We start from the raw sequence: 12,291 nt of genomic DNA, 5'->3' as shown, positions 1-12,291 counted from the left end.
AAGGAAACAAGAACTGGAACTGTGGTACACTTGGGAAATTTTTGAAGGACTGCTTTACTGTAAAACAAAATTTGCATGCCTGGTCTTGACCTGAGCTGAAGAGGTCTAAGGATCTCAGCTGAGTTAGAATTTTAGCAGGAGTTTGAGGAAAAAGAATGTTAAAACAGGCAAATGAATTTGTGGCCATTAAAAAGGAAATTTAAGGTTTTAAGTGCTCAAAAGTGTTTTGATTTGGACCAGAGCTATTTACTAATGCTTTCACATTTCTTATGGGCATTTTTGTTTAAAGTGGAGTTTGAAAATATATTAATGATGATTTCCACAGATTCAGAATTAAAACAAAACAAAAGAAAAATAAAAGAAGGCAATTGATTGAGAACTGCATCTTTCCTGCAAGTGACTTTTATTTTGATGAATCTGCGTATTCTGTGGAAACAAAGAAAGACCTCTCTGGACGGGCTTTGGAAGAGGGCCACAAAAATTATCAGAGAACTGGAACACCTTTTTTATGAAGAAAGGCTGAGGGTGTTGGGGTTGTTCACCCTGAAGAAGAAAAGGCTCCAGAGAGGCCTATTGCAGTTTTCAGTACTTAAAGAGGGTTGACAAAAAAGACAGAATGGGCTTGTTGCAACTCTACAAGGGGTAATGGCTTTAAACTAAAGGGGAGCAAAATTTAGACTAGATATAAGGAAGAAACTTTTCATGATGAGGGTGGTGAAACACTGGTGAACAGGGTGCCCAGGGAGGTGGTAGATGCACCCTCCCTGGAAACATCTAAGGGCAGGTTGGATGAGGCTCTGAGCAACCTGATCTAGTGGAGGATGGAGGGAGGTTGGACTAGATGACCTCTAAAGTTCCCTTTCAACCCAAACCATTCTGTGATTCTCTGATGACTCCATGATTTAAACATTTTCAACCACTTTTAGTCATGAAACATTCAGAAGTCAAGCCAATGTTAAATACCTCTTTTAAATGTGTGATTTTTGTTGTCTGTAGTCTTCTTACAGAGACATGTGACAGTTTAGAAACTGATAATGTTTTAAAGTGCCTCTGTTTTTTAAAAGGCCCCAGGCTGAATTTCTAAAATTTAAAAAAGAAAAGAAAAAGTTCTTTAACATCACAAAATTAAAACATTTGGAACTGATTTGCACTTTAAAAAAAAAAATCCAGGCTGGTGTACATTGGGTAAAACAAAGCCATAAATATTTTATTTGCATAAAATACATTTGTTTTGTAGCCATCAAAAAGGATTTTAAGAGGCAGCTTTTTTTCTTGGAAGCTGAGCCAGCTTCCAACAAAGCCTAACTCATCAGAATGACCACCTTCAACGTGTTTGAGGGCAAGACATAATCTTCAGCCTCGTCATTTTCCACAAGTAATACATTTTGAACACCACCACCTCCTGTCTTTATCTGCAGAGCTAATAAATGACAAAGAGCATGCCTTTTTCATGACTCAGCATTTCAGTTATTTATCAAGCTATTTCTAATATTTCACTTGTCTTTATCAGCTCCCCGGAAAAAATCAATCTCTGGCAGGACTCAGCAGCAGGTAACAAACTATATAAGCCTGCAGTTTGCATTGCTTGGTCTCAGATTGTCACCTCAGGTCATCTGACTTAGAAGTGACTCTTCAATCCTCCTGTCACTTCACTGTTACCTGATCTGCAAATATCCAAGACTTAAGTAAACATGTCCAGCTCCAGGGAGGAAGAGCTCATTCACTTGTTTAAGGGGATTCCCTTTACCACCAAGTCTTCTCTAGAACTTCTGAATTCTCTGGATGCTTTTGATGCTCGAGAAGATGATGTCCTTTTGGTTTCCTATCCCAAATCTGGTAAGCTCTTCTTTGAAATATTAGTTCCAAGAAGTCTCAATTGTTTGCTTCATGTTGTCTGCTTAAACTCCTTGAGAAATGTCTGCTTAAACTACTTGAGAAATGCCTGTGTACAAGAAACAAGGAAGGATGGTTTAGTATCTGAATAAACTATTCTGCCAGTAAGTGTTCAAATAATTAAAAAGAAAAAAAAAAGGTAATTTGTCTAAATTTTGATTCCTTAATGGAAAATAATCTCGAGTGTTTTCACATTGGGAAGCAAATAAATATTTATCTCTTGTAGCAAAATCTGTACTTGAAGGATTTTTCTGAGGGCTTTTTGCATTCAATTACGAGCAAGTCAGGAGTTGTATGAAGTTATTTTTATGGTTCTTGGCAGTAGATTTATTAATTTGTTCTTCACTCTTGCCCTGCTTCACTTGCACACAGAAACACACACCAAAGAAGCTCAGTTAATGCTTCCCAAATATAAAGACTCAAGTTACTGTAAGGACAAAATAGATAAGTTCATAAATTAATGATTAAAATACTATAACTTCTCAGCTGATAGGCAGTTTGTCTCATGAGACTGTTTTGGTATCAATATTAGTACTTCTCAAAGAGTTATTTTGTGCTTAATTTACAGTCCTCATTTTCCCAGTATGTCTGTATTTGGATGCAATGAGATGACTCAGTTATGTGAAGTTTCCTGAAGCTGGGGGGTTAGAAGTAGCACTTGTACATTGCAAGCTCTTTCAATATGCAAAACACATGCTCCAGGTATTTTCCCATTAACAAATCTTCCTTTTTTCCCCTTTCCACCCCCCCTTTTTTTATTTTTTCCCCCCTTCTTTTTCTTTTTTTCCCCCTTCTTTTTTCTTTTTCTTTCTCTCTCTCTCTCTTTTTTTTTCCCTGATTCTTTTTTTTTTACCCCCTTCAAACTTACTTTTCTGCAGGCACTCACTGGCTTGCAAGAGTTTTAACAAACCTCTACAGTGCTCAGGTTACACTAACATCTCCCATTGAATTTGGAGACATATCCAGACTGGAGGAACTGAATCAACTCACATCAAAGAGGCTCATCCCAACACACTTAGACTACAACATGCTACCTCCAAATTTTAAGAATAAAAAGTGCAAGGTAAGGCAAAAAAAAAAAGATATCAAAGCAGTTAAGACATGTTAAATGCCTGTTGGAAATCTATTTTCTCTTGCCATTCTTTAACAATTTCCAAATGATTCAGAGGTTCCAGAAATGGTTTGCTGTGAATTTTGGAGCTGGGACTTGGGCTAGGGACTAGGTTCTGCTCCTGCCCTAGTGCTCCCACAGGGTGATTTGTATACACAAATCAGGAATACCTTAGGGATAGGAGGTGCTTACATATTCCTGTTTCCTAGTGGCTGGAGCCACTTAGGAAATGGTTGCCTTGGGTACTTAGAGACTGCTCTGGATGTGAAGATACTCTGCCCCTCCTACTGAAACTTTATGAAGACCTTATAAAGGAGAAAGGGATGAGAACTGAAATGCAGGAATCAGAATCAGATCCCATGTTAATGTGTGAGGTCATTAAAATAAATCAGTTCTGGGCCTCAAATTTTAGCTTAGAAGTTCAAAATTTTAGCATTACTCAGATCCAGACTTTTGGGACAAGGCTAATTTGAACAAGAGGTGAAAACTTATGGCTTGCATCTGTCATGTAAATGTTAATTAGCCAATAGCTTCATATGTTACATTTATGAGGCAGTGAACTGACTCAGGAGTTAAAAGGAACACTGCCTCCTTCATAAAACATAAACATCACCCAGCTGCAGGAGACACACCTCTGCCCACATGGAATTGTTTACTCACCACTACTGACTCCTGCCTAATCAGGGACAAATGCATTAAAATCTTATCGGCATGGTCACTGACAGAGGGGTTCCTAAAGGAAAGGGTTTTGACACTGCAAAACTGCCTGGGAAAATGCTACAGTTATGCACTGAGCTCCTCTAAAACACAGGAAGGGGATTAGCACTAAGAACTGTACCATCTTGATTTACAGATGATCTACATCAGTAGAAATCCAAAAGATACTGCAGTTTCCATGTATCACTACTACAGGGATAACCCAAACCTTCCCACTATTGACAGCTGGACTGCTTTCTTTGACTTGTTCTTAAAAGGAGATGGTAAGGATAAAGGTTATGTTTTCTCCTTGCAGTTTACATTAGCTTTCAATGCATAGACACAGTTAGATAAAACTCCTAACTGAAATCCTTATTCTTATGGCTTTGGTAGGGGTTTTCCTTCAGGATGACTTCTAATGCCAAAGCAAACAAGAGCAAATAACAGGATGCTGGCTTCAGCCCTGCAAGGAGGCATTTTGATCAGCAGCTGCAGTACTTCAGCACAGCTGCTCTTTGCAGGGTTTTGCTGCTCTTTCTATGATTTCAAATCATAGAATGATTTGGGTTCAAAGGGACCTCCAAAGGTCATCTAGTCCAATCCCCCCAGCAGTCAGCAGGGACATCCTCCACGAGATCATCTTATCAGAGCCTTGTCCAGCCTGGCCTTGAATATCTGTTGTAGTAGTGTGGTCCAAAGACCAAGGACAAGAGTGAGACCTTTATGAGTAGCAGTGGTGGCATGGAAGCTGACAACAGGACCATGTTTCAGTAATCCACTCCCATTTTTAGTGTTTTATTACTCCTTTCAGGACATGTTCCTGCTCTACAACCACAGTGACGATAACAGCCACAACATCACCTCACCTTGAAAAGCTTGGAAGCACAGTGCCATTGCAGTCAGCATGGGCTTAGATAAACACTCCAGAAGTCAGTTTGTCTACTGGCTTGTGTGAGCTTTGTCCCAGATCTTATGTTCCTGATTCAAAGAAGCCCTAAAGCACAGGATTTTGGCTTGTTTAGTATAAACTCTGAATGAACAAGGGTGAAAAAAAGAAGAGAGGATTCTGTTAAATCTTAAAAGCATCTCCCATTTTTGTGTAAATCAGTAGCCACCTTCTATTTGGGGTTGGAGTAGATGACCTTTAGAGGTTCCTTCCAACTCAACCCATTCTATGATTCTATTTTCTGTGTGCTTATGTATAGCATAAAAATGTTGGTTACAAGAGAAATTTGTGTACAAGGTGACCCACAGAGAGTTTGTTGGGTTTGCTCCTGATAGAAACACATGAAGGTTGTGATGCTTGATCCTCATCCTGCAGTACTCTTGCAGAGTTAATCTCAGTTCAGAGCAAGGGTGAGGACACACACAGATAAGTTTGATGCTGTCCATGTTCTTTCCAAGGCTGTATGCTGTACACCTGAAGCCAGTAGGGTTATTGTGTGCTATTGCTGGTCACATCCCCCAGTGTGGCTGACCAGGAAAGCAGGGCTTAATTGAAAACTGTGGAGCACACATGCCTTGGACAGTGTTTTGTGCACAGGAGATGGCTACAGGCTGGAGCATTCAGCAAAGCACTTAATTAGATTTCAGGGTTTGCAACCAAAATGATGCTCATTACAATATTACACTTTCCTGGTAGCAGTGATAAAGCAAAGCCATATTTCTGGAGAATGCTGGCCGTGATTGCTCTCTCCAGGCCTGTTCTCATCTCCTACAGGAGGCTTTCATCTCAAGCCTTCCAAGCAGTTCAAATTGTCCTTCAACCAGAAGAGTCAGAATTTTGTTTTTCAAAGGGAAGCTGAAATTTCTCTCTCCTCCCATGGTTCACCAAAAAGAGCAGCCAGAGAAAACAAGTGCTATGAGTCAGCTATAAACCCTTAAGTTATCTGTGTTGGCGGCTGAAAGATGTATTTGCATAATAACTTCTTTACATAACTCTTCTTTGGCTTTAAAGAATAATACAGATTCCCCTTTGGTGGGACAAAAATAGAGCCAGTGACAGTGGGCTCAATTTAACAGACTCCTTATTTGATTTCCTAGTGGAGTGATCATAACTCTGTCAGCACAGACATGCAGACATCTGCTGAGACATTCAGATCTTGTTAGGGGGGGACATTTTCCTTCATTAGTGGCCTTTCATTGGGTTTGGAGCCTGTTTCCTCTAGAGAACCATATCTCAGAACAGTATCTCTATCATTCCAATAAGAGCAGTAACCTCTTCAGACTGTAAGGTTGAGTCAGCCCAAAAAAGATTCTAATCCATTTTAGAGGAATACAGGGTACACACTAATAAGGGATCACTCTCTTGCATGTGTGAGGTACAGTCAGAGTTATTTATGAACAGAGTTTATATGAAACTCTTCCACGTGGATTTTCTTTTTCAGTTGTCTGCGGATCCTGGTTTGATCATTTCCTCAGTTGGGAAGAACATGCAAATGACAAAAACATCCTGTTTTTATTCTATGAAGACATGAAGAAGGTAAACATGTTCTCTGCTCTTGTTTCAGAAAGAGTCACTTGGAAATTACCATGATTAAAATAGCAAAGGGTAAATTATGATGAAAAAAAAAAAAAGAGAGGAAGAAGGGAAACATTCATGCATATCTTTGGGCATATTTTGTATTTGCATATCACTTTATACTAGGGAGCTAATTCTGCCTGCACACACAGAACCACATAGAATGTTAGGGGCTGGGAGGGACCTCTAGAGATCATCCAATCCAACCCCCTTGCCAAAGCAGGATCACCTAGGGCAGGTCACACAGGAACAAGATGGTTTGGAATGTCTGCACTGAAGGAGACTCTCTGGGCAGCCTGTTCCAGGGTTCTGGAACCCTCACAATGAAAAAGTTTCTCCTTATGTTCATGTGGAACCTCCTCTGCTCCAGCTTGCACCCATTGCCCCTTGTCTTGTCATGGGATATCCCTGAGCAGAGCCTGGATCCATCCTCCCCACATCTTTATAAACGTGACTGAGGTCAGCCCTCAGGCTCCTCTGCTCCAAGCTAAAGAGCCCCAGCTCCCTCAGCCTTTCCTCAGCAGGGAGATCTTCCACTGCCTTCAGTATCTTTGTGGCTCTGTGCTGGACTCTCTTAAGCAGCTTCCTGAGGTCCTTCTTGAACTGAGAGGCCCAGAACTGGACACAATATTCCAGATGGGGCTTCACCAGGGCAGAGTAGCACAAGCTGTATAAATATCAAACCCTGTGAGAGCTGCATTTCATAGATACAGGAGTGGGACATGTATGATGTAATTTTCCTCAGACTACAGAGAGAATTTTATGTTCTTCATTCTTGGTCCCATGGAAAGACTGACCAAGGACATCTGTTAAGGGCCGTACATTAACCTGCTATGCCTGACATCTCAGGTGAACTTCTCAAAATGTGATGTAAGACATCAAAACCACTCATGGTCAGTGGGACTTGTGCTCCCAATAGAGAAAAAAATTAGAGGCTACAGGGTTAGGAAAAAAGGTTTCATGAACAGAAATGGCTACACAGAAAACTCAAATACCAACATAGATTCAAAGAATGGTTAGGTTGGAAGAGACCTTGAAGGTTATTGAGTTCCAACCCCTCTGTCATGGGCAGGGACACCTTCCACCTGTCATTTTCACAATCTAATGACATAGAACCATAGAATGGTTTGGATTGGAAGGGACCTCCAAAGGTCATCCAGGCCAAACCCCCTGCAGTCAGCAGGGACATCCTCCACTAGATCAGCTTGCTCACAGCCTTGTCCAGCCTGACCTTCAGTATCTCCAGGGATGGGGCCTCAACCACCTCCCTGGGCAACCTGTTGCACTGTTCTACCACTCTCATGGTTCAGAACTTGTTCCAAACATTCAATCTACATCTCCTCTTCTTTCATTTCAAACCATTGTCCCTTGTCCTATCTCTCCAGGCCTTTGCAAACAGTCCCTCTGCAGCCTTCTTGTAGGCCCCCTTCAGGTACTGGAAGGCTGCTATCAGGTCTGCCTGGAGCCTTCTCTTCTCCAGGCTGAACAACTGCAGCTCTCTCAGCCTGGCTTCATATGAGAGGTGTTCCACCCCCTCACCATCTTCATGGCTCTCCTCTGGACCCGCTCCATCAGGTCCACATCCTTCCTGTATCGAATATGTGATAAACTTGATACGGAATAAAAAGGATCATTTTCCTATCAACTGAAAGTCTGACAATCAGCAAAGAAATATAAATGCTTTACTTTTCTTGTACCCCAGGATCTCCCTAAGATTGTAGAGAAAATCAGTCTGTTCCTGGGCTTAAATGTCAGTGAAAATGACATCCAAGACATCTGCAAGAAGTCGTCTTTCTCCATGATGAAAAGTGACACAGAAAAGGAGAAAAGTGATCCCAGCAACACTGTTTGTGTGCTGACATCCGACAGGAAGCTGATTTTCAGGAAAGGTAAGTTCCCGGCTCCATGCTTAACACAGCAGAAGAAGTTGGGAATCGAGCCAGAGGCTGCAGTCCAGCTCTTTCCTGGGCTGTAGTGATGTTTAGGGTCAGTCCCAGGAATCAGTGATAGGATCCTTCAATTTGGAACCATCTCCAAAATCGCTTCCTCCCCCCCCCCCAAGTTCTCTGGTTGAAAACGCATCCTTCTGCTAGAGAAGAACGGAAGAGTCCGAACAAGCCTGACTAATACTGCTCCATGGCAGCTTTTAAGCCAAAAGGAAAGGTTCACAAAGCATTACTCTTTATCTAAAAGTTGACCACCTCAGTCTTTTACAACCTATCCCCTTGACATCAAAGGTCACTTAGATTCCTAGAACAAGAGAAAGGGAGACACATTCCTTCCACGGGAGACTGCTCATAGCCTTTATGCTCCTTACCATCTGTGATGGTTTGAAATTGTCTTTTTAATTTTTCTTCACAAAGTTCAAGCAGAGAAAGCTAAAGAATGTAAATAAGTCACTCTTGGGTGTAAGAAAGCAAAATAATGATTGTTCTAAACACTTCCATTGGAGAGAGAGAAATATTTAAGAACCACTACTCAAAACAAAGTTGGGGCAGTTGGAGTCAGAGTCTGGGTTCACAACTTGCTGGGCTTCTGGCTTCTGCTCCTTCTTCTTTTCTGGCTGAAGATAACACACTGACCTTGGCAAGCTAAGTCTAACAGCTTCTCTGCTCCTCAACTCTCTGCCTTCTGCCAGGGGGGCCTGGAGGGGTTCTTTCTGGGGGGGAGGCCCCTTGGGAATAGGTCCCTCAGGGGAAGCAAAGGCAGCTTGGTTGTGCCTTTCTGTTGATTGTGCATATTTGTAAATGTTGTGACTTGTGTGTATTTGTACATATTCATTGCATTTCATCATAGATTGTAGATTTTGCTTGTGAATACAGCTTTCACTTGCTTCCAGACTGAGCTAGCTGGTTATTGGTGGTGGTGGGGATTTCAGCTCTCACACTGTTACACCTTACTGAAATATTCCTAAAAGGGAATATGCTGACAATGACAACAGTGTAAGAATGGATGACTGTCACCTGATGCCTTCATTGGTAGCCTTCAAACTTTGGCCAAGCTGGAATCCATGTGGAAATCTTCAACAGTGCTTAGCTCAGATGTGACTTTAAAATCTCTGCAGGAGTTGTTTTCTTGCTCCTGACATTTCAGAAGCTCCCTTGGATTTAGATAGCAAGTAAAACAAAGCCATCATGTTGAGACGGACTTTGATTATTTTTACTGTTAATTCTTTAAAAGAATTGACAGTTTTAAACCAAGAGGTGTTTCAATAAATAGGGAAATGGCACATTTCACTAACTCAGAATGTTTTTACCAATGGACTACATGCCAAAAGGTAATGTCAGTAACAAACAAACTAGCCAACAACTCAAAAGCACTTTTCTAAGTCAGTGAACTTTAACAGAGTTACTTTAAAAGAGTTGAAAAATCACAAATTTTTCCTCCAAGTAATTCCTCTGCAAATCCCAGAGGTTCAGCTAGTTTCAGACAGCTTACAGAGCATTTATAAGTATATAGAAAAGAATATTAGTTGTCAAGCTGGCTTTTCTTTTCTCTGCTGTCTGGAATGTCCTGTCAGCAGTTTTGTGATAGAGAACCTTTAGAAGATGCACGTGAAGGGAAACTGTAAGCATTGTCTCATTAAGAGTTTTAAAACCAGCCTCTTCTTTGCTCAAACTGGACAGCATCTGAAACACTTCACTGACCATAAGTGTGCAGAGTCACCCAGACCTAGTTAACTGCCCACTTAAGTAGTGAGACTTCTCATTGCCCTAGAGACTAGGAGCAGCGTGAGGGTGGGATTCATGGAATCAGAGAATGGTTTGCATTGAAAGGGTCCTCCAAAGCTCATCCAGTCCAAGCCCCCTGCAGACAGCAGGGACATCCTCCACTAGATCAGCTTGCTCACAGCCTTGTCCAGCCTGACCTTGAATATCTCCAGGGATGGGGCCTCAACTACCTCCCTGGGCAACCTGTTGCAGTGTTCCACCAGCCCCATGGTAAAGAACTTGTTCTTAAAATCTACTCTACATCTCCTCTCATTTCTCTACAATGCCCCTTGTCTTATCACTGCAGGCCTTTGGAAACAGTCCCTCTGCAGCTTTCCTGTACCCCCCTTCAGGTATTGGAAGGCTGTTGTTAGGTCTGCCTTTTCTTCTCCAGGCTGAATAACCCCAGCTCCTTCAGCCTATCCTCATAGCAGAGGTGCTTCACACACCCCACACCCCCCATCTATTAGGTGTCTCTGGGCCCATTTTTCAAGAGTCTTCTTTGTCAAAGGAGAGATAGAGCTGGATTGGGGGAACCATTCATTTAATTAGCATTAGATGTTGACTAGAATGAGATGACTTTCAGCCAGGAAGAAACCATTTCCCTCTACTGACTGTGAAAGAGCCCAGATGCTCTGGGCATAACTGCTTAACCTTTAGCTGCATACACCTAAGGTGTGGCAAGATACCTCTCTGCTGAGATGCCCAAGAGCTCTAATTCCATCTAGGAAACCTGCTCTTCATCATGTACACCACTTGGTGTTGTTGGCAGCATGTCTGAGGGATGATGATCCAGATGCTTCCATCAGTCTCATCAGACCAATAAATCTCATGATCATGACCTAATTCTGAGACAATGGTTAATAATAATTTAGAGACTATGGTTAACAATAATGAGTCATCCAAGGGGAAATCCTGTCTAACTAATCTGATAGCCTTCTATGAAGTTATGACCAATTGGGTAGATGAGGGCAGAGCAGCATATGTCCTGTATCTTGACTTCAGTAAAGCTTTTGATACAGTCTCCTATAACATCCTCATAGAAAAGCTCAGGAGATGTGGCATAGATGGCTGGTCAGTGAGGTGGATTGCAAACTGGCTCCACAGCAGAGTTCAGAGAATCATCACCAGTGGCACAGAGTCAACTTGGAGGCCTGTGGCAAGTGGTGTCCCCCAGGGATCAGTACTTGGTCCAGTTTTATTCAGTATCTTTATCAAGGACCTGGATGAGGGGATTAAAAGTACCCTCAGGAAGTTCCTGACGATACAAACCTGGTGGGGGTCAGCTGACACCCCTCAGGCTGTGCAGCCATCCAACGTGACCTGCACAGGCTGAGAGCTGGGTGCAGGCAAACCTCATGAAGTTTAATAAGGACAAGTGCAGGGTCCTACATCTGGGGAGAAATAACAACAGGCACCAGGACAGGCTAGGGGCTGCCCTGCTGGAAAGCAGCTCCACAGAAAAAGACCTTGGAGTGCTGGTGGACAGCAAGTTCTGCATGGAACAACAATGTGCTCTTGTGGCCAAGAGAGCCAATGGGATCCTGGGATGTATCAAGAAAGGTGTGTCCAGCAGAGCTAGGGAAGTTCTTCTACCTCTCTACTCTGCCCTGCTGAGACCACACCTGGAATACCGTGTCCAGTTTTGGGCTCCCCAGTTCAAGAGAGACAAAGACCTGCTGGAGAGAATCCAACAGAGAGCCATGAGGATGGTTAGGGGACTTGAGCATCTCCCCTGTGAAGAGAGACTGAGAGCCCTGGGGCTGTTTAGTCTGGAGAAGAGAAGACTGAGAGGGGACCTGATCAATGTCTATCAATATCTGAGGGATGGGTGTCAGGTGGAAGGGGCCAGGCTCTGTTGAGTGGTGCACAGTGATAAGACAAGGAACAATGGGTTCAAATTTGAACATAGAAGATTTCACCTCAACATGAGGAGAAACTTCTTTACAGTGAGGGTGACAGAGCCCTGGAACAGGCTCCCCAGGGGGGTTGTGGAGTCTCCTTCTCTGGAGACTTTCCAAACCCACCTGGATGCATTCCTGTGTGGACTACCTTAAGTGATCCTGCTCTGGCAGGGGGGTTGGACCTGATGATCTCTTGAGGTCCTTTCTAACCTCTGATATACTGTGATGATACTGTGATTTAGGCCAACTGCAAACAAAAGCAAGCTGCCTTTAAATCAGTTTCAGCACTATTACATTGCTAGCCTCACTATTTCTTTTTCTGCCCCTGCTCTTCCAGGTGCTGTTGGTGATTGGAAGAACCACTTCACTCCAAAACAGAACCGAAGGTTTGAGGAGATATTTAATGAGAAAATGAAACTGAGCAAAATGGCCAAAAGTCTCATCTATGAATTTTGA

General features: G+C 42.5%; 1 protein-coding gene across 1 annotated transcript; it reads left to right on the top strand.

Moving 5' to 3' along the window:
- The first annotated feature begins 1,691 nt into the window (after positions 1-1,691).
- On the top strand, positions 1,692-12,291 carry LOC128971452 (sulfotransferase 6B1-like). The gene is made up of 6 exons (XM_054387010.1): positions 1,692-1,836; positions 2,772-2,956; positions 3,858-3,984; positions 6,088-6,182; positions 7,924-8,110; positions 12,173-12,291. The coding sequence occupies exons 1-6, from the start codon at positions 1,692-1,694 to the stop codon at positions 12,289-12,291; spliced, it is 858 nt and encodes a 285-aa protein (XP_054242985.1).

The sequence above is a fragment of the Indicator indicator genome, chromosome 14, assembly GCF_027791375.1.
Source record: "Indicator indicator isolate 239-I01 chromosome 14, UM_Iind_1.1, whole genome shotgun sequence".
In the NCBI taxonomy this organism is placed as follows: domain Eukaryota; kingdom Metazoa; phylum Chordata; class Aves; order Piciformes; family Indicatoridae; genus Indicator; species Indicator indicator.
Note: the sequence above shows the minus strand (reverse complement) of the source record. Positions and strands in the feature narration are given on the sequence as shown.

Excerpts from the sequence above, each read along its gene's own strand:
- LOC128971452 (XM_054387010.1), top strand. The coding sequence starts at position 1,692 with ATGTCCAGCTCCAGGGAGGAAGAGCTCATTCACTTGTTTAAGGGGATT. Across the intron at positions 3,985-6,087 it reads CTTGTTCTTAAAAGGAGATG|TTGTCTGCGGATCCTGGTTT; the intron begins GTAAGGATAAAG and ends TTTCTTTTTCAG. Across the intron at positions 8,111-12,172 it reads GAAGCTGATTTTCAGGAAAG|GTGCTGTTGGTGATTGGAAG; the intron begins GTAAGTTCCCGG and ends CTGCTCTTCCAG.